The 23,936-nt window shown below is 37.7% G+C and overlaps 2 protein-coding genes across 4 annotated transcripts in view; both read left to right on the forward strand.

Moving 5' to 3' along the window:
* Nucleotides 1-20,518, forward strand: LOC117304546 (sodium-coupled monocarboxylate transporter 1-like). 3 transcript variants are annotated; one of them, XM_033789070.1, is made up of 17 exons: nucleotides 1-72; nucleotides 9,054-9,222; nucleotides 9,655-9,855; nucleotides 13,198-13,263; nucleotides 13,563-13,614; nucleotides 14,413-14,486; nucleotides 14,606-14,757; nucleotides 15,279-15,419; nucleotides 15,742-15,871; nucleotides 16,030-16,118; nucleotides 16,300-16,412; nucleotides 16,897-16,964; nucleotides 17,072-17,158; nucleotides 17,688-17,908; nucleotides 18,550-18,653; nucleotides 19,161-19,255; nucleotides 19,731-20,518. In XM_033789070.1, exons 2-17 carry the CDS (start codon nucleotides 9,073-9,075, stop codon nucleotides 19,818-19,820), a joined length of 1,833 nt encoding a protein of 610 aa, XP_033644961.1. In that variant the 5' UTR covers nucleotides 1-72; nucleotides 9,054-9,072; the 3' UTR covers nucleotides 19,821-20,518. The 3 variants fall into 3 exon arrangements, with proteins under 3 accessions (XP_033644961.1, XP_033644959.1, XP_033644960.1); XM_033789068.1 differs by having other exon boundaries at nucleotides 5-72; nucleotides 9,035-9,222; XM_033789069.1 differs by lacking the exon at nucleotides 1-72 and adding an exon at nucleotides 2,882-3,270.
* LOC117304742 (mucin-5AC-like) overlaps nucleotides 20,010-23,936 on the forward strand; it is a 12,636-nt gene continuing 8,709 nt past the window's right edge. Inside the window, exon 1 of the mRNA XM_033789344.1 lies at nucleotides 20,010-20,051. Within this exon, the coding sequence (XP_033645235.1) occupies nucleotides 20,010-20,051 (42 nt within the window). The remainder of the gene's footprint in view (nucleotides 20,052-23,936) is intronic.

Raw genomic sequence — 23,936 nt, forward strand, 5'->3', positions numbered from 1 at the left:
ATGTCCTGGAGTGCAGGTTTCAAGTGGATGAATGAGCCAAAATAAATGAATTGTGGCTGTTTAGAGTGCAAGGTAAGCGTAATACATGTTTTATGGATAAGCCAGTGTTAAAGACACTAGACACTATTGGTAATTGTCAAAGACTAGTCTTCTTACTTAGTGTATCTCAAAATATCGAACCTGTGAACATTTGAGCTCAATTGGTCGTCAAAGTTGTGAGATCTATGAAAGAAAAAACACCCTTGGCACACTTAGTTGTGTGTTTTCAGATGTTGATTTCGAGACCTCAAAATCTAATTCTGAGGTCTCAAAATCAAATTTGTGGAAAATTACTTCTTTCTTGAAAACTATGTCACTTCAGAGAGAGCCGTTTCTCACAACGTTTTATACTATCAACCTCTCCCCGTTACTTGTTACCAAGTAAGTTTTGATACAAATAATTATTTTGAGTAATTACCAATAGTGTCCATTGCCTTTAATGAAGCACATCATTGATCATTTTGTTCAGTTCCACTCCAGTTGCATACCAGTATTGTTGTGGAGTTTTGTTTTGGAGGTTGAATTAAAGGTAATTGGAATAATAAAACATGATGGCAACATTGTCAAGAAAAATTGTTTAGATTCTCAGGATCAACTGTTTTTTAGACTCCTTCAGAAGGGACTTTGCTTAGTGGAGCGCAAACAAATTTGAGTTGAGTTGCAAACCTTTAAAGGCAGTGGACACTATTGGTAATTACTCAAAATATTTATGAGCATTAAACCTTACTTGGTATTGAGTAATGCAGAGCTTTTGGTAGTATATAAAACATTGTGAGAAACAGCTCCCTCTGAAGTATCGAATTTTGATTTTCCACAAATTTGATTTAGAGACCTCAGATTTAGAATTTGAGGTCTCGAAATCAAGCATATGAAAGCACACAACATCGTGTGACAAGGATGTTTTTTCTTTCATTATTATCTCGCAACTTCGGCGACCATTTGAGCTCAAATTTTCACAGGCTTGTTGTTTTACGCATACGTTGAGATACACCATTGTAAAATTGTTTGTGGGTGTGATATCTTAAAGGTTTTGTGCCAAGGTTTGAAATGGAATACTCCATTATATGCTCAGGGAACACAACTCCTTTAAGATGGCATCAGAATAACAAAACAAATGAACTAGAAACTTAAAAGAGTTTTACAGTGCGGGACATGAAAAGTATCAACTTTTTATTGCAAACATTTTTTAAACGTTTTTTTTTTAAACAGAGTGACAGAGTTAAAAGTTGTTTGCTGGGTTAACACTGCTAGCAGCTGTTTGTTAAAAAAAAAAATCTGTATCTTTTTTTTTTTACAATTGTCCCCATCGTATCAGGATAAAATAAAAATGTTATGCAAAAAAATACATAAAATAAATTAAATTTAAATGAAATTGCTTTGTAATTAAAAAGCACATTACAACAATAAAGTGTAGTTGTCCATGAAATAAAAACAATAAATAAAAGAAGAATATAGCAGTAATGACTAAATTAAATAAAACAAAATTGTAAAAATGCTGTGTAAAAAACAATAAAATATTTATGGAGGTATGTATTTTAGCACAATATAAAAATAAATTAATAGTGTTCAGTTTCTCAAAATGCTGATACCCAGTGTCTTTAAGTCAAGCACACATACAAAAATAAAACGAAATTGAAATAAATTTTATATTATTGTTAATAATGTGTTTGCGTTTGTTTATGATCCAGCTGTTGTGATTGGTTACTAGTTTTGGGCCTACTGAATATTCATTGCCCTTTCGTTAGTGTGATGTAATGAAAGACTTTTGGGAGCACTAGGTGGCAGCAGACTTGCCATGTAAATCTATTGGTATTGAAATGATTAGTCTGGTTCCCAGACCCAAAAATCTCCGACTAGGCTCTGTCGAATTTAGGTTTTTAACAAGAGACGTCAAGGAATCTTTGGTCAGGGGACCAGACTATGAAATGATGGGCATAATTCCACCTATAAGCCACACTCACTCAAACTGGCTCCACTGATTACATAGACTGGTACCCTGTATTTCTGCAGGCACTTGCTTATCAAAACCAGTGATTCCATTGGATAAACGTGCAGTGACGTAATAAGCTCTCTATATCTGTGTTTTGGGTGCGTTCGTTTAGCTTCCCTGGGTCGACCCCGGTGTGTGGCGGTTTTTTTTTCCAGGACGAACGTGTGCAGATAATTACCCACGTTCGTCCTGGACAAAAACCCCGCCACACACCGGGGTCGACCCAGGGAAGCTAAACGACGCACCCTTTAATTGGTCCATGTTGACGTATGCAGGATGTATGAGTAGTGATTTCGCAAAACCGCCTCTAGCAAAAGAGAGAAAGTCAATAACAACAGTACACTGCACGCACCATGAAGCAATGTTTATAGCGTCAAGCAGACGAGTTGACACCCAATTATAGTGGTTCGTGTTTTTAACGCAGATTTTGTAGACATTCATATCACGCTTAACCGAATTCCCTTTGACCAAGTGCAGTCAATGTTGACAGTAGCCGTAAGGCATTTGTTTCGTTTTTTTCTCAACTTTTGTTGACCCGAAAATCCAGCCGTCTGAGTCGGCATTTGAGAAACTTCTCTCGAATACAGGATTTGAGGCATTGCATGGTGAGGTATCAATGTATATTTGGTTTGCGGTAACACCATGTGTGTATCTACTTGCCAGGTAGAGTTGTTCTTAGGAACTGTCTTGCTTTATTCTACTGCCGTGGAATAGATAAATGGAGGTTTGGGAGACTTCTCAGTTCTGAAAAGAACTGTCCTGCTTTTTAACTATTACCAGGGCGGATGGTATAGAAAGTAGACTGGACTACTACTTTAGCTTATAGGATCGTAATTAACTGTACTGCCGCGGAGTCGGTTCTGAAATTGGTCTCAACGTTTCGACTAGCTTGCTCTAGTCATCGTCAGGAGACTGAATAGTGAATATAAAAGTTTGAATGGAAAAGTACAACTGATTTTACCTCAAAGTCAAATTTTCGACGTAAGCTTTTTAAATACTTTTTTAATATAGGGTTTGTTGTTTTAATAACTCTGGACTTTATTAAAACGCCGAAAAAAAAAAAACGTACAAAAACGGGATTTTGTTTGCTTCAGTGGCTGAAAAAAATATATTGTGTACACGGCATTTGGGAATCGTTGCAGACATTTCGGAGGCTTCCTACGGGTTAGATTTTGCTCGTTTCACGGCAGGACCATCACTGCTTCAGAAGCGAGTTTTTCTCGTCAACGATCTTATTCTTGGTGAGTGTTTGTCACTTTTTGTTGTTGTCCTATAAGGGTCGTGTACAATAATAATTTTGTAAAGTTTTAAATAACACAGACCTTGTAAATGTTTTCATATATATTTTCTAAATAGATGGAAATTTGCATCAGGAATAAAGAATATAAATTTTGTGGTTTTAACCATTTACTTCGATGTGTGTTAGCACTGTGCACTCAGTACTTTCCCGAGCTCTGTGGAAAAAAAATCACAGACATATTACTCGGGTGGGATTCAAACCCACGACTTTGCATCTAGAGCAATTTATATAACCAACTAGACCACCGAGATTGGCCGGTAGCTAGAGGCAGTTTGAATATTATACTAAATTATTTAATAGATGGAAATTTGCATCGGGCATAAATATGTTTTGGTTTTACCCATACATATACACCGATGTGTGTATTTTGTTAATCTCTACTCTAAAAAATCAGTAAAGATGTTTACCTCTTGTCTACGTAAATAAGGATTAAGTAAGTTTTACTCAAGAAAAAACAAATACTGTTTGTGTAGAATACTACACATTTGCCAAGGCATTTTCTCCTTGGTAAAGGGCACCCTATGAGGAAACTGTAACTGGATCTGGAGCATTTCAAGGGCAACAAGGCAATGACCAATTGTAGGCAATCGCCTTGGTGTTGCCTCTGTTTAAGACAGTGGACAGTATTGGTTATTTTCAAAGACTAGTCTTCACAGTTGGTGTATCTCAACATCTGCGTAAAATACCAAACCTGTGAAAATTTGAGCTTGATCGATCATCGAAGTTGCGAGATAATAATGAAAGAAAAAACACCCTTGTCACACGAAGTTGTGTGCTTTCTGATGCTTGATTTCGAGACCTCAAATTCTAAACTCGAGGTCTCGAAATCAAATTCGTGGAAAATTACTTCTTTCTCGAAAACTACGTCACGTCAGAGGGAGCTGTTTCTCACAATGTTTTATACTATCAACCTCTCCCCATTACTCGTAATCAAGAAAGGTTTTATGATGATAATTATTTTGAGTAATTACCAATAGTGTCCACTGCCTTTAAGTATCGGGCCTGCATTTGGGCTGAAGGTAACTGCATGTTTGATTAGAGACAACACCATAAACACAATTCCTGCGAGCAGACTATGTAATAACATGGAGGTATTGAAATAATAACAATCTTCTTGGAAGCACTGTCGGCTCTGGTTTTGTCAGACCTTTTATTTACAATTCAAACTGCCATTGACGAAACCTCCTGGTTGCAAAGTCAATGTAGCTCCAGCCTAGCAATCATCAATACTTTCAGTGAGTACTCTCCTCAATCATAATCTTTCTCGAACAGCAATAACTACCACAAAGCCAAATTCTCTCTGCTTTTTTGATACATCCACGGTATTATTATTATTACTTTTTATGTATAAATACTTATACGTATGTTACTTCATCTATACTTTATTTGTACAAGTGGTTAAGGGCAGTGGACACTGCACTATTAGTAATTACTCAAAATAATTATCAGCATAAAATCTCACTTGGTAACGAGTAATGGGGAGAGGTTGATAGTAAAACACATTGTGAGAAACGGCTCCCTCTGAAGTGACGTATTTTTCACGAATGAAGTAATTTTCGAGACCTCAGATTTAGGATGTGAGGTCTCGTAATCAAACATCTGAAAGTATATAACTTCATGTGATAAGGGTATTTTTTTTCTCGTAGTTAACTTGCAAGTTTTCATAGGTTTGTCATTTTATGTATTATGTTGAGTGCCACCAAGTGAAAATACTGGCCCTTGAAGGACAGCAGTATTAATATCGAAGCACTGGACGCGCTTTAACGAGAGATATTTTATTTGACTGTCAGTTTGCAGTACCTATTGCGTCTTAACCTATCTTTAGCTTCCTCAGGGGGCCACTTTGTGCTTCGTGGCTCCCGGTGTAGATGTTACTATCTACAACATTAGTTTTGATGTAAATCGATTGACGTGAGGGAAATTTGGCAAGGGGGTATTTTGGGGACGTAGTTGGAGTCATGGTGTCCAAGTATAGGGAATCGGACGTGGGATAAACGTTTTAGAATAATTATTCACTTAATGCAAATATTTAGTCGTGAGAATTACACTACGCACTACAGATCTGCATAAAAGTGAATAATTAATTTAAAACGTTTCTTTAACGCCTGATTCCCTATTTGCACACCATGACTTCAACTACGTACCCGAAATACCCCTTTGCCAAAATGTTTGAGATGAATATCAAATGCAATGCTGTGAATAACTCCAGAAGACACATCCAGCCCCGGGAGCCACGAATGACAAAATGGCCCCCTAAAGAAGCTAAAGACAGGTGATGAATACATATAGCTGGTCAAACCGTACAAGAAACTGTCGTGACAGTATAACCAAAGTGCATACTTCATGAAATTCTTTCCTGATAGTATAGTGGCCGAGCGGTTAAGAGCACCGATTTCAAACTTAAGTGTCAGCAAAGAGTTCGAATCCCCAGCCGTGACACATAACATTGTTTCATCCTTCGGATGGGACGCAAAGCCGTTGTCCCCGAGTGTTGTGTAACACATATAAAAGAACCCAGTGCTCGAAAATTTAAGGGGTGTGCCCCGGTGTTCCTATGTGGCTGTTTAATGCGCCGTATAGCACCTTGTAAACCACGGTGCAACATGTTGGTTCTCAGAGTGCATAACTTTCAATAACCAATCTTTCTGTATAATATAGTAGGCGCCTTGAGTACCTTTATTGGTGCACTATTTAAGACTTCTAACCATGCATGAGAGAGATTTGTTTTATCATTGTGACGGCAATACACGCCAATAGTTTACTGAATATGGGATGTGAATATATTTCACTGTGCCTAAAACAAAACACACAAGTCTTTGTTTCATCACTTGAAGGATATTCAGCGAGCAAAGTCCGTTTGAACGTGTATCCAATTGCATACAGTAACGCCATAGTTTCCTCCTGGTTTTAATGTTTTGTTAAAAGATAGTCCCCCTCAAAAGAACACCTGCACTATCAAGGTTACCAGAATCCCTACAAAATTCATTCGTTTTGAAATAACTCCCTTCTGCTTCGATACGTAGCAATGACAAATCAGTTTAGAATAACCTTGATCCCCAACCTAATACATTTAGAATACCTGTATCCATGTGTAAATTATGTACACAGCTGGATATTTTGGGTTTCGAAATGCAGTGTTGCTTTTAACCAACTTTATGAGTAGCTGCATGGGCGATGATGTGATATTTCAGCTAATAAAAAGCAGATTATCCGGAGTTATGAACACTTATTTCTATTATGAAAACAGGATCGGTACGAACTGACTGCACTTGAAGTAAAAGTTTAATCAGTTTGTTCGTGAGTTTCAATAGTGAAACCCTTCACTTCGCAGCAGAGCACAGATTTGGTGCTGCACTTTTCGGCTTAAAGAGTTTTATGCTATATAGTCTTGATAACAGGGCATTTCTAAGTGCTGCAAACGAAATTGCTTAGCATAAACAAAATTATGGTTAGGAGTAAGGTTACCAACAGCCTTAATACTATGTCACACCTGGTATGTTACTGGTATCCTGCTCTATTTCGCTAAGCAGAAGAAAGTTAAACAATTGTTTGGTGCGTATGAATTTTTATGAAGTTGGGCCCTTGTCGCTGTGAAGCGCAGGGAATATCCGGTAAACAGCGCCGTGAAGACTATGGACACATTTGGTAATTGCCAAAGACCAGTCTTCTCACTTGGTGTATCTCAACATAATATGCACTAAATAACAAACCTGTGAAAATTTGAACTCAATTGGTCGTCGAAGTTGCAAGATAATAATGGAAGAAAAACACAATTGTCACACGAAGTTGTGTGCTTTCAGATGCTTGATTTCGAGACCTCAAAATCTAATTCTGAGGACTCGAAATCAAATTCAAAAAAGAGGAAACCATATACGTTACTTGAGACGGAGCCGTTTCTCTCAATGTTTTATACTAACAACAGCTCGCTCTGCTTGTTACCGAGTAAGTTTTATGCACAATTATTTTTTAGTAATTACCAATATAGTGTCCAATGCCTTTAAGGCCCTTTTTGTTGTGGTTATCAAATTGAATACCCATCCAGGTAATTAATTGGGAGCTAGTCAAGGACAGCATTAGAGGGCGTTTGGACTGATAAATTATGTTGACAGGATGTTCTTGATTTTTACTCTATATACCCCTTTCAATAGAGCAAAATGTATTCATAATTATTTTCTATGGGAATTCATCATTGTCACGATTTGCTAAACAGTTCAAGAGGCAATTTATCTTAAAGCCATTGGACCCTTTTGGTAAACACTATTGTCCAAGGCCCATATTTCAAGGGAAGTCTTTCACCACTACCTTCTGTAAACCCTGTAAGTTATTTGTAAATCTGTGAACTTTTTGGGTTTTTCTGTACCGAAAGGGTCCAATGGCTTTAAAGTCACCTGGAAATAGATTTTTTTTTCTTTCAAACATAAGAGTATATGCTTACGAACAATAAAACAATTTTTTTAGTAATTGTTTGTCACGATTTATATGTTTAAAAAATATATAAAGCTGTTGGGGGGCTGACTCCGCCTACCCCTTTTGTGACGTCAATCGAGGCAGACTTTGCCTGCAATGCGTATAGTAAACACACGTGCAAAGTGCATGTACGTCCAAGTCGTGAGTTGGTACATTTCAAAAAGTGTTTTTCTGCATTCAGCAGCAATACACCTGGTCGGCATTGCCGGAAAAAAACATTTTTTTTTTGAAACGTACAAACTCACGACTTTGCAATTGTGTTTACTCTACGCATTACAGGCAAAGTCTGCCTCGATTTACGTCACGAACAGCGCCCTCTCGGGTCGGGGTCTACTCTTAAATTTGTAAGTAACATAATTACTGATTTTTTAAAACCTTAGTTAACTGTTTATTCACATTCCACTCATCAAAACACATATATTAGTGACAAAAGCTTTATTTTGAAAAAATACCACTTCCAGGTGACTTTAACTAAAAGATTGTCTCCTTTATGCTTTTCGAAATGGGAGAGGGTACAAGCTGGTACTTTTATGATGTTCGACCCTCCTTGCTGACTCAATGAGGGCAAAATGAATATATTCACTGCGCAGAATTGTTCGGCGAGAATCTGGCAATACGTCATTTTAAAGTGGCGTGTTTTTATTCTACTATACACGTTGAATGCGCACAAGTTTTCTTTCAACAACGACGGTAGGGGAAACAGGAAAGGAAATAGATACACACAACCAACCAACCAAACAAACAAACAAACAACCAAACAAACAAACAAACAAACAAACAAACAAACAAACAAACAAACAAACAAACAAACAAAAAAAACAAAAAAAACAAACAAACAAACAAACAAACAAACAAACAAACAAACAAACAAACAAACAACCAAACAACCAAACAACCAAACAAACAAACAAACAAACAAACAAACAAACAAACAAACAAACAAATAGACATAGGCAACAGGCATGGACAACCCACATAAAATTGAGTTAAGATGTCACTGTATTTTGTGTTTTAATTTAACACTGTTGATATTTTATGTTTTAAAGGTATAGGGGCATGAATAGACCCCTGCATATTGGCCGCCATCTTTGATGAAACGTGCACGCGTTAAAGGTTATCATTGGCTTGCACTTTCCATTGTGCTACATCAAAGATGGCGGTCAATGACGTCATGTGCAATCTGTCTAATAGGCCTCCTGGGGACGTTTTAAATAATGAAGTATTCTAAACAAAACTAGACTTTATGTTTGTTTGTAGGCATTTCGTTTCTCCAATCATGATGGAGAATTCTAGACCCTCATTCCATTGGGCAGATTATCTGGTCTTCGGCGCCATGTTGATGACGTCATCCGCCATTGGCATCTTCTACGCGTTCAAAAGTAGAAAGAACAACTCGTCTGGAGAGTTCATGCTGGCAAGCCGGAAAGTATGTTACATTTTTTGAGGGACTGAAATTTGGTTGAGGGCACTGTTCAGTTATCATATGTTTTGTTTAGATGATTTTCCTAAAAGGGAATTTTGCAAAGCTCCTACATTGGGGATTATAGAAGCCGAAGCTAGCAACAGCTAATCTCTCTCATACGAACACATGTTTTTTTTTAACCGTTTGGTTGTTTAATCCTACGTAAGTGAAGTTGTATACAAGAAAACTAACATCTGGAAATTTCATTTCAAAAGGTGGTCGCTTTTGTAAGATATCGCCGAAAACCCGGAGCGGTGTCCAAGCAGGAATACACAATAACGCTTCTCATATTCAAATTGTTACATAAAAAAATGTTTCTCTAAAATGCTTTAAACTTTCGAAAGCTGCTTTAGGCGTCCAACCAACAGATTTTTATTGCCATTCATTTCATCCTAGATGACTTTCTTCCCGGTGTCCATGTCCCTGACGGCCACCCTATTGACCGGTATCTACCTGCAAGGTAGCGTGTCTGAAACCTACCTACGTGGAGTGTTTCTGTACATGGGTTCCATCGTACCCTTCACCATAGCTGGGACTATTGCTGGTTTGGTGTTCATGCCTAAGTTCTACAAAATGCGACTCACCAGTATTTATGAGGTATGTACGGAGCTCCAGGAGTGCCATCCCACATATTGAGATACCGACATAATTTATCTCATCAAGACGACTTATTTCGTGGTATAAGTTAACTTACCGACATATTTTATCTAGCTTAGTCGACTTATTCAAAACAATTAGTCGACTAAGCAACATAGTTTATCTCACCAAGTCGACTTAGATAAAACAAAAAGTCGACTTGCTGACATAATTTGTCTCGCCAAGTCGACTTACTGAGAGTACTAAGTCGACTTACTGACATAAATTATCTCGCCAAGTCGACTTACTGAGGGTACTAACTCGACTTACTGACATAATTTATCTCGCCAAGTCGACTTAGATAAAACAATAAGTCAACTTGCTGACATAATTTTTTTCAACAAGTCGACTTACTGAATGTAATAAGTCGACTTACTGACATAATTTATCTCACCAAGTCGACTTAGATAAAACAATAAGTCAACTTGCTGACATAACTTATTTCGCCAAGTTGAATTACTGAGAATATTAAGTCGACTTTCTGACAAAATATGTATCTTCAAGTCGACTTAGATAACATAATTAGTCGACTTACTGAGAGTACTAAGTCGACTTACTGACATAATTTATCTCGCCAAGTCGACTTAGATAAAACAATAAGTCAACTTGCTGACATAATTTACCTCACCAAGTCGACTTACTGAGAGTAATAAGTCAACTTACTGATAAAAATTATCTCACCTAGTCGACTTAGATAAAATAATAAGTCAACTTACTGATATAATTTATATCGACAAGTTGACTTACAGAAACCAAGAAGTCAACATAAATCAATTGATGGTTAGACATGTTTGAACACGTCATCTGTACAATAGTGGCACATAATTTTATGCACCTGACAAATATATGCATGGATATTCTTTACAAGGTTTTGTGAATAGATTCACATGGTTCGTTGAATATAAGGCGTTGGTTGTGGCGACAACAACCTTTTTATCCTTTTGACAACGGCTGATGGTTGCACTTTGGTATTGTCACTTTTCAACTCGGCTCCGTTACGTGCTGTCTGGTACCTTCCATTATACATTTTGTTGTGAAGATTTTAATTGTGTAAAGGCTTATAGTTTGATGAATAATATGACGAAAACAAACTTTTATCCTTTTGAACTGAATTCATGATTTATTGTCTCATTCTTCTCACGTAGTAGGGTCAAAACGTCAGGCCAGTAACACTATTTTGCAAGTACTACACCATGTAGTGTTAGTTGGACGCAGTTTGCTAACAGCCATTACCATTTTTTAAATAAAATCAGTAAATTAATAATTTTGCTTGTTACATAAAATAAAATTGAAGAGGATGCCTGAATTGACTAATACAATCGGAGTTGGACGAGGTGTAGACTGGATTCAAGTCTTAGATTGTGGTTATTTTTCTGTATCCAAGGCACGAAAAACGCCCCCACATTATTAGCGATCACGCGGGCCCTAACTCGCAATCTCAATACACACACGTTGCAACGTGTGCAGGCTGTGTATAAGTAAACTTCTTAATTAGTCGACTGGTTGAGATGAATTATGTCAGTAAGTCCATTTATCATTTTATCTAGGTCGACTTGGTGAGATAATATGTCAGTAAGTCGACTTGCCATTTTATCTATAAAGTCGACTTGGTGAGATAAATTATGTCAGTAAGTCGACTTATTACTCTCGGTAAGTCGACTTGTTGAAATAAATTATGTCAGCAAGTTGACTTATTGTTTTATCTAAGTCGACTTGGCGAGGTAAATTATGTCAGTATGTCGACTTAGTACTCTCAGTAAGTCGACTTGGTGAGGTAAATTATGTCAGCAAGTTGACTTATTGTTTTATCTAAGTCGACTTGGCGAGGTAAATTATGTCAGTATGTCGACTTAGTACTCTCAGTAAATCGACTTGTTGAAATAAATTATTTCAGCAAGTTGACTTATTGTTTTATCTAAGTCGACTTGGCGAGGTAAATTATGTCAGTAAGTCGACTTGGTACTCTCAGTAAGTCGACTTGTTGAAAAAAATTGCGTCAGCAAGTTGACTTATTGTTTTATCTAAGTCGACTTGGCGAGATAAGTTATGTCGGTAAGTTGGCTTAGTACTCTCAGTAAGTTGACTTGGCAAGACAAATTATGTCAGCAAGTCGACCTTTTGTTTTATCTAAGTCGACTTGGTGAGATAAACTATGTTGCTAATAGTCGACTGATTGTTTTGAATAAGTCGACTTAGCTAGATAAAATATGTCGGTAAGTTAACTTATACCACGAAATAAGTCGTCTTGATGAGATAAATTATGTCAGTATCTCAATAAGTGGGATGGCACTCATGGAGCTCCGTAGGTATGGGCAGTAGAGGAGTGATAAATTCTAAAACGCACATGTTGTATGATTAGTTTCAAAAGAAAGAATCATTGTTGTCGGCAAGTGTTTTAAAATTAAAATTGGTTTCATTAATGTGTTCTATCGCCCTCTATTGATGAAATAAGACTTGTGAGACGTTAGGCTGTTTACCGCGAGGGTAATGACAATACGCATGTAGGCCTAGTTTAACGGCGAATCTCATGAAGGCCATATGAATGATGTCAGGTCAAAGGTGATTATGGACGTGGGCTCAACCTGAAGTGTGACGTCAGAGTGTTCAGGCCAAACCGCCTCCTTGCGGCGATCTCATTGGCAAAAAAAATAACATCGACAACCAACAAAAATGTTTACGAACTAGAATAGAAAGCACATTTCTATTTAAACTTACCTTTACTTTTAAAGTAAAGAATAACGTCTCAACATTCATTTTCAATATTAATTTGTTTCGTTTATTGTTATCTCACAAAAAGAACGTACCCCCAACACACTTATTAAAAAGTATCAAATACACAGATGTGCTCTACAGTCCCCCGGTCCCTCAGGGTATGACCTCAGCAAGAACTCTACGAAGTTTTGACAGGGCTTTCCTTCCTCTGTGAAGATCTGGAACAGCCTACCATCAGTCCATTATCAGTTATTTCAGACATTACTTGCCACCAGGGCATGCAGTCATTCAAATGTAGAGTAAATAAATACCTTAAGTAATGTCCTGTTTTACGGCAATTATGATTGCAGTGTGATGCTAATTGTTATTTCTCCCATCACTTTTTAGTGACTGAGGCATAGTCCAGTATAAACAATTATCCCTTTTCCCCTTCTTGTTTTTTATTATCGTGGGATGGTCTGTTGAAATTAGCACTTAGCTATATATCCCTATGGATATTATGCTTGTTTTTTTTCATGTGGTACTCCTTAAAAAAATATATTTAAAAAACAGCTCTGTTTTCCTCCCCCGTATCGTTTTATGCACTTGCAGTACATTGGTATGCGATTCAACAAACTTGTGCAGTTTTGTTGTTTGTTCATCGGATACGTCTATATGGTAAGCTCTTTTGATGAGGAAAGTTATCTCAAATTCAAATTTTGTTGGTTAAAAACTTATATCGTTTTCTAAACCACATTACTTCGAAGTGAAACGATTCTAAAAATGCTTTATACTACCGAAAGCTATGCACATGTAACCATGTAAGTTTTTATTGCCATAAATTTAAGGGCTCGTGATTACCAAACATTATCCCATTCTGTTATTGAAAACCTTAATGTACTATTTTCCATAGACGATATTTCGAATAATTATATCTTCACCGATAGACAATTTAAATCTTCTTTTTATTGATTCAGTTCTTTATTTCTGGTCTTGCAACACGTGCGGCATCTTTGGTTATAACAACGGGTGAGTAGTAAAACAAAATCAAATCTCGACGTCCTTTATAGAAGTTAATTTTGTGTTGTAATAATCTTTTTGTTGTTGGTTTCTTTACTTTTTTTTTAAATGTGTTTGTTTGAATATGTGGAGGGGGTTTATCAGAAAGTAGCATATCATAGTTTTTTATTCATATATTTAGAGGATACAACAACCTGTTAACAGTTGGGCTTTATACAGTCCGGTTTTTTTTAAGGTTCTTTTTGTGATTCTTTGTTTGCCGGATTGTCTTGAGTAAATTGAAGTTTATTTATTCATTTTTCTTCAATTGGATTTATTGATGAGTGTTTGATCATGTTTTGTGTATACTGCACTCCTTATATAAAATACTGGGTTCAAATGGGACAGGGCATTCAGTAACATTTCACCCCGCCTCTGGAACTCTCTGCCTCAACATCTCAAGGACACACATGACATCTCTCGATTCCAACATTCTCTCAAAACCCATCTCTTCAGATTAGCCTATGCAGATATTGAGTGAAGTTCTCTTCTTGTTCTTTGACCAGCGCCTTTGAATGTTTTACAGATTAAGTGCGCTTTAAAAATGCTGTATTGTTGTTGTTGTTGTTGTTGTTGTTGTTGTTGTTGTTGTTGTTGTTGTTGTTGTTGTTGTTGTTGTTGTTGTTGTTGTTGTTGCTGTTGCTGTTGTTGTTGTTGTTGTTGTTGTTGTTGTTGTTGTTGTTGTTGTTGTTGTTGTTAAATGAATTGCGAATTTAAACAATAGAATAAAGCTTTAATATACATATACATGTATTTCAATTTTCGCAGTTACTGGTTCCCGGTTGAGTGTAACATCAGCTGCTATCATTCTATCTGCAGTTTGTACGTTTTACACCGTCATTGTAAGTAGTTATGGATGAGATTCGTGTAAAGGATCTTCAAAGACTGTAAAGCCGTATGGACTGTGTTCTTGTTGATGTTGTTGTTGTTGTTGTTACATCACTGTTCTTGTTTACCACAGGGTGGCATGAAAGCTGTGTTGTGGGCCGATGTGTTTCAGATGACATTGATGTTTACATGCCTAATAGCGGCTGGTGTCCAGACGTCTATCAAGTTGGGCTTTGCTACCGTATGGACGACCAACATGGAAGGTGGAAGATTCAATGAAGTTATGTGAGTGGCGGAAACTAGACATTGCCCCTCCTCGTGTACATGCTATAGGGGCGTGTCAGAGCTAGTAACTTTAACTGAGGGATGGCAATTTTTTCTCTCCAAATAACAACATGACAACGAAAAAGTTGTTTGAAATGCTTGACACAATGCACGTTCGTCACACGCAGCAACATCGCTATCATCGGCAGTGCGCCTTGTATACTTGTCAGCGAGCAAGGCATACTTGGGACAAATTTCACGGTGAGATCGATCACCCCGAGGACGAGGTTGCACAAGCAAGATTGCCGTGATAGTGACGTTAGGTGATTTATTAAAGTCACAACTCTTTGCTTTACTCGGCCTTATCATATGTTCTTGTTATTTAGTGTAACAAGTATCATCAACTTTAATGCATAGTCCTATATTTTCTATTATCAACTTTAATGCATAGTCCTATATTTTCTATCATCAACTTTAATGCATAGTCCTATTATTTTCTATCATCAACTTTAATGCATAGTCCTATATTTTCTATGAATCAGTTTCGATTCTGACCCACGAATCTTTGTGAGTTTCTGGAGTGTGGTGATTGGTGGAATCCTAACCTGGCTGACCCTACTCACTGTACTGCCACATCAAATGCAACGATATAACAGTTGTAAGACTCAGGCGCACGCTCATGGGTAAGTATTTACTTCCATATGGTTAAACTTTTAAAAGTTGTTGCTTCAAGCACGCTTATTGGTCGCATGACGTACTTCCTGAACATCAACATTATGTACATCAAAAGTTGGCAACTAAAACACAAAATAATATAAAGCATGGACAATTTGAGATTAAAACCAGTTTTAGGAGTGTGCTGCTATACACACTCCCTATACTCTACGCATGTCAAAACCTCTTTCCCAGTTTGCTGCATGCAAGACAAATTAATTGTTACCACGCTCTTCATGAAGTTGTTTCAATCATTTCAAACAAAACCTAATCCTTTTTATGACCAATCAGTGCTTTTGCCTTCTACATCGTCTTGTGTAACGCAATCACTTTGTTCTGCACTCTGGCCGGAATGGCAATGTACGCCATCTACGTCGACTGTGATCCAATCTCTTCAGGAAAGCTTAGCGACCCGGACGGGGTAAGTGTAGCTTTAAGGTAGTCTTATTTCAAATATTTACAAGGTAAGGATGATTCACTTAGGGTCGTAGTATGGTTTTTGTCAGCGCAATGCTTACTCTACCTCCATGGTAAAACCAATTTATGACCATTGCTTGGTGATATATTGTTTTGTTTCAGCTGTTACCATACTACATCTTGGAAGCGTTTCATCATCTGCCGGGTATCCCAGGAATTCTAGTGTCTGGTCTGTGCAGTGCTGCTCTCAGGTATACACAGTTGGCGATTTGCAGTAAAACAATCTTTCAGTTGATGCTAAGTGGAAATAATCAGGGAACCAGTTGCGAACAGTGGGACTAAGTAGTTGGCTGGTGACCTCTTCTGGTTATCACAATTATTGTGCTAAGCAAAATGTTTGTGTAACATTATGTTATTTTGTTTTCTTGGCAGCACCATATCTTCCATTTTGAACTCAGCAGCAACGGTCACCGTAACACACACTGTTTCTAAAATCTGGAAGGATTTGCCAGACTCGAGGTACCTTTTTATCACTAGAATAATTGGTAAGCAATAAACCCCCATAGAGGGCGGGTTGTGAAAATAACGTGGACGGCATATGATAAAAGAAAAGGAACATTAGGAACACCGAACAAACCATTTTGCTATTTGGAACGCTTGATTTTATTGTTAGAGCGTTTGATGTGCTTTTCGGAACGCTCGGTTCGTTTTATAATAAATATAGCGCAAAGTGAGTGCTTGTTGGAACGCTTGATGTTTCTGAATGAAAGAAGTATCCAATCAAGAAGTAATAGCTCGCGCTGAAAAGTCAGTTTCTGAAGTATTAGCTGATGCCAATGAACAAGAAAGTTCCATTCTAGAACTAAGTCTAGCAAATGGCCCACACAATACAAAACCATTACTACACACAAAAATACCGTTTACGGGAGGGGAGGGGATGGTTGTAAATGTGGCTAGGAGTGTCTTCGTTTGAGGTCGTACTTGATTGTAACCCAAACTAAACATTCTTTTTGATTTTGTTTATGACAGTGGTACTGTTTGGATGCCTGAACATTGCTGTAACTATTTTTGTTGGAGAGCTGGGTAACTTACTACGGGTAAGAACTATTGGTGACAGTTGCTAGGAAAACATGTTTAGTTTCCAAATTGTGTTATGAACAATATCCATATTCATACCTTCAATGTTCATTGTTTGGTCATACAGGCAGTCATTGGTCTCATTGGCGTGACGAACTCCCCAGTTTGTGCTGTGTTTATTCTGGGGTTCTTTTTCAGACGAGCCAACGCAAAGGTAAGCATATAGTCTGGTACCATCGATATGGCTCTGTCAACGTTTTAATTATCTAAAACCCAGTCTCCTTCGTATTTAACTTGTATTGGCTTCTGGTGAACCGATCCTTGGATTCCATTTTTGGTAATGCATGTGCATATTTAATATGATTAAAATTATTGCCGAAAGAGGGCACACTATCCACACTGCTCATTAGAGGAATAATTTGATACAATTTTCCCGAAGGCTAAAATGGTACCCTTTCTTTGTCCGCATGTATACGCATGTACGTCGGTTTTGACGCGAATCTCCGGGACCATAAAGGCCATACAAATAAATGCGAGGTTAAAGGTGATTATGGACGTAGGCTCTGAGCCGATCTCTGGCGTAATTCATGAGCCTCGAAGTTTGACGTCAGATGTTCAAGCTGCCCTAACCAAACTGTTTCTTTCCCCCAACCCATCACCACAGGGCACTTTGTCAGATGTTGAGGCTACCCTAAACTTAACTGTTTCTTTTCCCCCATCCCAAAACTAACCACCACACACAGGGCACGCTGATTGGGTTCGTTCTAGGGACGTCCGTAGGGATCTGGCTGTTTGTTGGCTCTTTGTTCCACCAAGGGCCACCCAAGAATCTGGACCTCTCAACTGCAATGTGTCATGATGAGGAAGTCACCTCATTGTCCATGACAAATGACTCATCGACGACAATGATGGCGACGACATTATATAATCTTTCTACAGCTGCTGTTCCAGATGTCATTCCCAGGTATGCAAGAAAATTGCATGTTTATAAAAAGCTTCTTTGTGCGCCAATTATGACACTGATTAAAATTTTGTGGCCAATATGACACTGATTAATTTTGTTTGTCGTCAATATTGTGAGGTTTTCATGTTTTCCCTTTCCTTCAATCTTTCTTGGAAATTGTAAAATTGCCCCCCCCCCCAAAAAAAAAAACACCCACGAGTAATGCTCCTATCTTTAAGAAACACCCAACCTCCTGCAAGTCCATGGTTAAGTTGGAGCTGAATCTTGTGTCCACTCCGACGCTCTAAGTCACAAAGTGGGGCAGATTAAGGGAGAAATTTGGGGAATTGTGCCGTTAATGATACAATCATGGAGTTAGGCATGGAATAAGGCTTTATGTCACGATACAAATATTTGGCTACGTGGTGGCCATTGCAGACTTTGATAAAAAACATAGGTAGATAACAAGCAATTTTCAATTCCATAATGGCTGTCATTGCTTTTGAAGACCAGATGATTGAAAGAAGAGGACGGCCTACATTTTTTTCAAAGGACAAACTGCGATGGCCCTATAGCCAACTCTAGATCTACGTGCGCGAATTCTAAAAAGGCATTAAATGCACAATCTGTTATCCATACCTGAAGTTTGACATTTTCAACAGGTCCTTTGTGATTGAACTGTACAATATATCACGCCTATGGTACACAACGATCACTCTGTTGTCAGTATGCATTATCAGCATGGTTGCCAGTCTCATAATGGATGGTACGTATTAACATGATTTAATTGTTCTACTTCTCGCAATCCTCTCTATCGTGCTTTGAAAGGAGACTATACTAGTTCAGTTGCACCCATTAGTCTTTGACTCGTCTTGATTTATTGTATTTTTGTATAAGCCACCGTTAGAGGGCGCAACATCGCCATAGACCTTTTCGCAAATACCATTGCGCAAGCGCAGACTGTTGAATGAGGTGCATTGTGGGATAGATATGGATCAAATTAAATCACCAGCTTGACCACAATGCACTTAATTCCAAGCTGAACGCATCCTTACGGTAACATCACACAAATTATTTTTTTAAAGAAGATAATGACGACATTTCAGTTGAAGTGGGAAGGAAAACCCCTTAAGGAAAACTCACACAGTCAGATAATAGGGACTGAAAAACCCAAAACCACATGTAAGGCTCCAGGCGGTCCGCCGTGTATCCACAGACAGGAACAGTAACGACTGAGGCAATCTGTTGACGTTTGTTTTGCGATCCTATATAGCGATATATGGCAAGCCTGAGGTGGATTCGAACCTGCTATGGAGCTGGAAAGACGTCTACTCTTCCAACAACAACAAGACAGAAAATCCAAACCAGGTACTTTAGATGGAGTGCATTTTGGCGACCCCAGCCAAAAACTGTTTCGGTTGTTGGTCGTTGGTTCTGCTGTTCAGACTGAACGATAACCGAGTTGTGAGCTCGGTTACCGTTTTGGTTATGACGTCAGAAACAGTTTTTGGTTGGGTCGCCAAAACGCACTTCTGAGTTCGTTTCACAATTCAGACCATGTCACCGTTTTCGTTTCCAAAAAAAGGTAATTATGTTTAATCCCCGTATTGGCATCCTCTTCCGGTCCAAACCGAATGTTGGAGGTCAAATCATTTCCAGGTCCTATTATGAACGGGAGAGTTTGTGTTGTGGTTCTTGTGTATGAAAGTGTACCTTGACCTTTGCATGTTACTAAAACGTCTGACGTCAACACCATTGTTTGTAACGCCAAACTCTCCGGATTAATTACGTCACAAACTAGCTATAGGTATCATACATTATCGTGTTTTGTTCATTGTTGCAGACATTTCCGTTTGAGGACAAAAGCGATGTCGGCAAAGTCGAACAAAGAGTTGATCCTGGAGAGAGTGGCTCATTTTCAACACGTTTTTAAAAATAGGACAAAGAAAGCAGTCACCTTTGACACCGGACAACATTCCATCGACTGTTTTGCATATGACGTCACAAGGTCAAGCATTGCACTAAGGTCAAAGACTATTATTGGAGGAGCGCTGCCCGGTGTGCTTGTATACGCGTGCACGTTTACGTTATTTGACTTCAGCGCCAAACAATGTCAGACGAGATGGTGCGGGAACTTCGGGCTGGGGATGAGATTATGCGAAAAGTAGGCCTCTTTAAGGGATGCTACTATATAAATAAGCCTATAATATTATAAACACTTCTTATGAGACATACGATGACGTCATTACATTACTGTGTTTTAATAATACGAATATAGCTGTGTATTTATTATTCAAGAAACGTTTGAATTACGTTGAACACAACTTGGTGAAAGTATGTGTGGGTGATTGAGTTTTTAAGTAAACCGTAGGTGTTACGTGGTGTTGAAAATATTTTTAAAGGATCTTGTTCCACTTACCTCGTTCCTAATCAACCACGCTGTATTTTCAATCTGCACGGAAGATATTTGGTTTATACCCGTCAGGAAGGCATCACGACACCCGCTCGGCTATGGGACTTTCAAGGTTCACAATATCAGCGTTTTGTGAGTTTAGTTCTAATTATTTTTATTTAAAGGATCCGGGTACTTTTTCAAAATGTCCACAGATTTACTCTAAACTTACGGGGTTTGAAGATAATGATAGTGGAAAGCTTCCCTTGAAATATTACTTACTAAGGTTGTGTAGTTTTTGAGAAATGAGTAAAACAAGTCACAAAATAATTTTGGTCTCATGAGATCAAAATTATTTTAGCATGTAAAATCCCCTTAACCAGTTATGATGTTATACCAAAACCATAGCATAACTGGTTAATACGTTTTTACATGTTAAAACTGAGACGAAAATTATAACTTTTACTCGTTTCTCAAAAACTACAGCACCTCAGTAAGTAAAATTTCATGGGAAGCTTTCTACTATCATAATCTTCAAACTGTGTAAGTTTAATGTAAATCTGTGGACATTGTGTTTTTTGTTAGGAAAAAGTACATAGACCCTTTATGGGAACCTTTAAAAGAATTCACATTTTTCTGGGATTTTTTGAGATATTAAATATTTGTATAAAAAACGGTGTAGATTTTAAGCGGAGTGATACAAAGTTTGGCATTTTATGACTAGTTTTCTTTGTTATACCAAGGTAAAATGGTGAGGTAATTTTGGGATAAATTTTCAGAACTTTAAAGAATTTTCATTCGGTGTGTGCTCTCTTTTCAATTATTATTTGTTTAAACTTTAAAAAAAAACTCTTTACCCGAAACCTTTTGCGAATTGTCAAAAACTATAATAATTTATGCCAAATTTACTGCAAGTATGGAGCCCCTGCTTTCACAATGAAAGAGAGATGAATGCATTCCCCAGATAGTGTATCCCCAGATGACTTATAGTTTGTAAATGCGACTCTTGTGTGTAGTACTATGGCAACTAAAAGCAAGGCATTCTGTCTCTCATTATCTGATCTATACTCGATAACCACTCGACAAAAGACAAATTATTTTGACGTCATCATTTACCAACGCTTTTAGGGATCCATTATTAGTAATTAAACTTCTGGTTGCTGTTAATTTGTTGTTTAATTTTATAAGACATAATCGTTGAGTATGAGCATGGCTGTAGATATATAATTGATCATTATGCGTGTATGGCTGGACATGATGCGAGCTGAGTAAATATCGCTAATGGACCTCAACAGAAAGGGAAAGTCCCTTTTTGGAGGTTGTTTGCATTTAGCAGTGCTCGTTGTAAACAAGCTGTTTTGAACACCAATGTTTAACATTTTGAGTTTAAAAATAAATCCAAATATTGTGATGAGCGTCCAATCCACTTTTAGATTTCAAAATAAATCTATATATTTCAAATTCAAATTTATAAGATTTAATTTTAAATTATTGGTAATTACTCAAAATAATTGTTTGCATAAACAAATAACCTGATAATGAACAATTGGGAGCTTTTGACCAATTGAGTCCACATTTCCACAGATTTGTTTTCTTCTGTATAATGTTGGGATACACAAAGTGACAACACTGGTCTTTGACAACTACCAAAGGATTCTGGATGGATTTCACAAAGAGTTATGACTAGTTTACAGTCACCTGGAAGTGGTATTTTTCCAAAATAAAGCTTTTGTTACTAATATATGTGTTTTGATGAGTGGAATGTGAATAAACAGTTAACTAAGGTTTAAAAAAATCAGTTCTTATGTTATTTACAAATTTAAGAGTAGACCCCGACCCGAGAGGGCGCTGGTTGTGACGTCAATCGAGGCAGACTTTGCCTGTAATGCGTAGAGTAAACACAATTGCAAAGTACATAAACGGACCAAGTCGTGAGTTTGTACGTTTCAAAAAAAGTGTTTTTTTCCGGCAATGCCGACCGGGTGTATTGCTGCTGAATGCAGAAAAACACTTTTTGAAATGTACCAACTCACGACTTGGACGTACATGTGCTTTGCACGTGTGTTTACTATGCACAGAAAAACAACCAGCGAAACCATCACAAAACATTTGCAGTTTGGAAAAAACAATCGATCATGGTAGACAGAACTTTGGAGGGAAGAGACTGCAGTGATTTTTTCTCCTCCTAGAAGATTAAACAAAAAGTTTTTTTCATGATTGTAATTGCATCCACTGTTTTTGCCTTACAAATCAAGTTACATTTGGTTGTAACTTGGGTTGCACCATTGCAGGTTGGCCTACAGGCCTAAAGCAAATTGTTACAAAGACAAATTAGGTTTGGGTGAAGCTAAAAATGCGTATAATGTGTTTATAACTATAGCGAGTTAAAGTGTTTTAATATTTTATTGGAGTCCAGTTACTTGTTTTGCATGCCCACCTGTTGTCATGCCTCCTGGCTAAGTGACCTACCTATCTCCACTTCTTTGACTTATTGGTCTTGATATTATCCTGCACTTTTGATTTCTTTCGTGTAACTCCTCATTTTGTCACCCTGTCTCACTCCTACCATCTATTTCCATAGCCTTTTACGAATGTCATTATATGTTTGAAAATTGCTCTAATTGCGAGCTCCCAAGCTTAATAAGTCTTGTATTTTTGAATGTGTAGGCCTATAACATTTTTAAAATTATAACGTTAAAATGTTTGCACTTTTTGCTAGCCCTATTGCCATAGTATATTATGATCAGTCACTGTACATTTCGCTATATCATCAATCACTCTAACCGTAAGTTACTCTTCCAAGTTTGATGCTGAACAGCACTATAATTGGCTCATAAATTGACAATTACCCCCCTACGTTGTCTCCACGGTTACAAATCATGGGGCACCCGTTTCCTTTTTGTGAAAAACTGTTGATTAATTTCTGTACTTTGCAAAAGACTATTATTTGGCCTACCCATAATTTATGAGTAGGCCTTACGTGAGCTGACGAAGGGTCCCCCGTCCTTATATTCGCAAAAGATAAGGACAAGTGTTGGTTTATATGTATACACATGTACGTCGGATTGAACTGTGAATCTCCAGGACCATGAAAGCCATGTGAAATAATGCAAGTTCAAAGGTGATTATGGATGTGGGCTCAATGGCAGGGCCGAATTTCATAAAGCCTGTAACTTGCTAAGCACAGGGAAATCTTGCTTAACAGAAACTGGTTACAGACCAAAATTCTGTAAAGTTTACATTACTGCAACTGGTGCTCCATTTATATTTCGCTTAGCAAAGGAATTTGCCAAGCAGTATTTTCTCTTTAACAGCTTTACGAAATTGGGCGCTGATCTATGGCGTAATAATCACGAGCCTCGAAGTGTGACGTCAGATGTTCAGGCGCAGCCTAATGTGAGTGCTGTAACGTATACCATAAAGTGTTCAAGTGGCGTTGTTTTAGCTATTTATGTGAGGTCCGTTGAGACCAATGCATCTATTGAGGCGGCTTTAAAAATATAGACTCGGCAAATATTGACCAGAACGGAACAAGTGAAGACCTCGATTGAGTTTTGATTTCCATTTAGATCGTTTCATTTTGCTTACGGATGGACCGTGGTTTCCCCACTCTATTCGGCAAGATGATTTGGGTCACATTTACGCTGGTATGTATGC

This window comes from Asterias rubens, chromosome 21, assembly GCF_902459465.1.
Source record: "Asterias rubens chromosome 21, eAstRub1.3, whole genome shotgun sequence".
Classification (NCBI taxonomy): Eukaryota; Metazoa; Echinodermata; class Asteroidea; order Forcipulatida; family Asteriidae; genus Asterias; species Asterias rubens.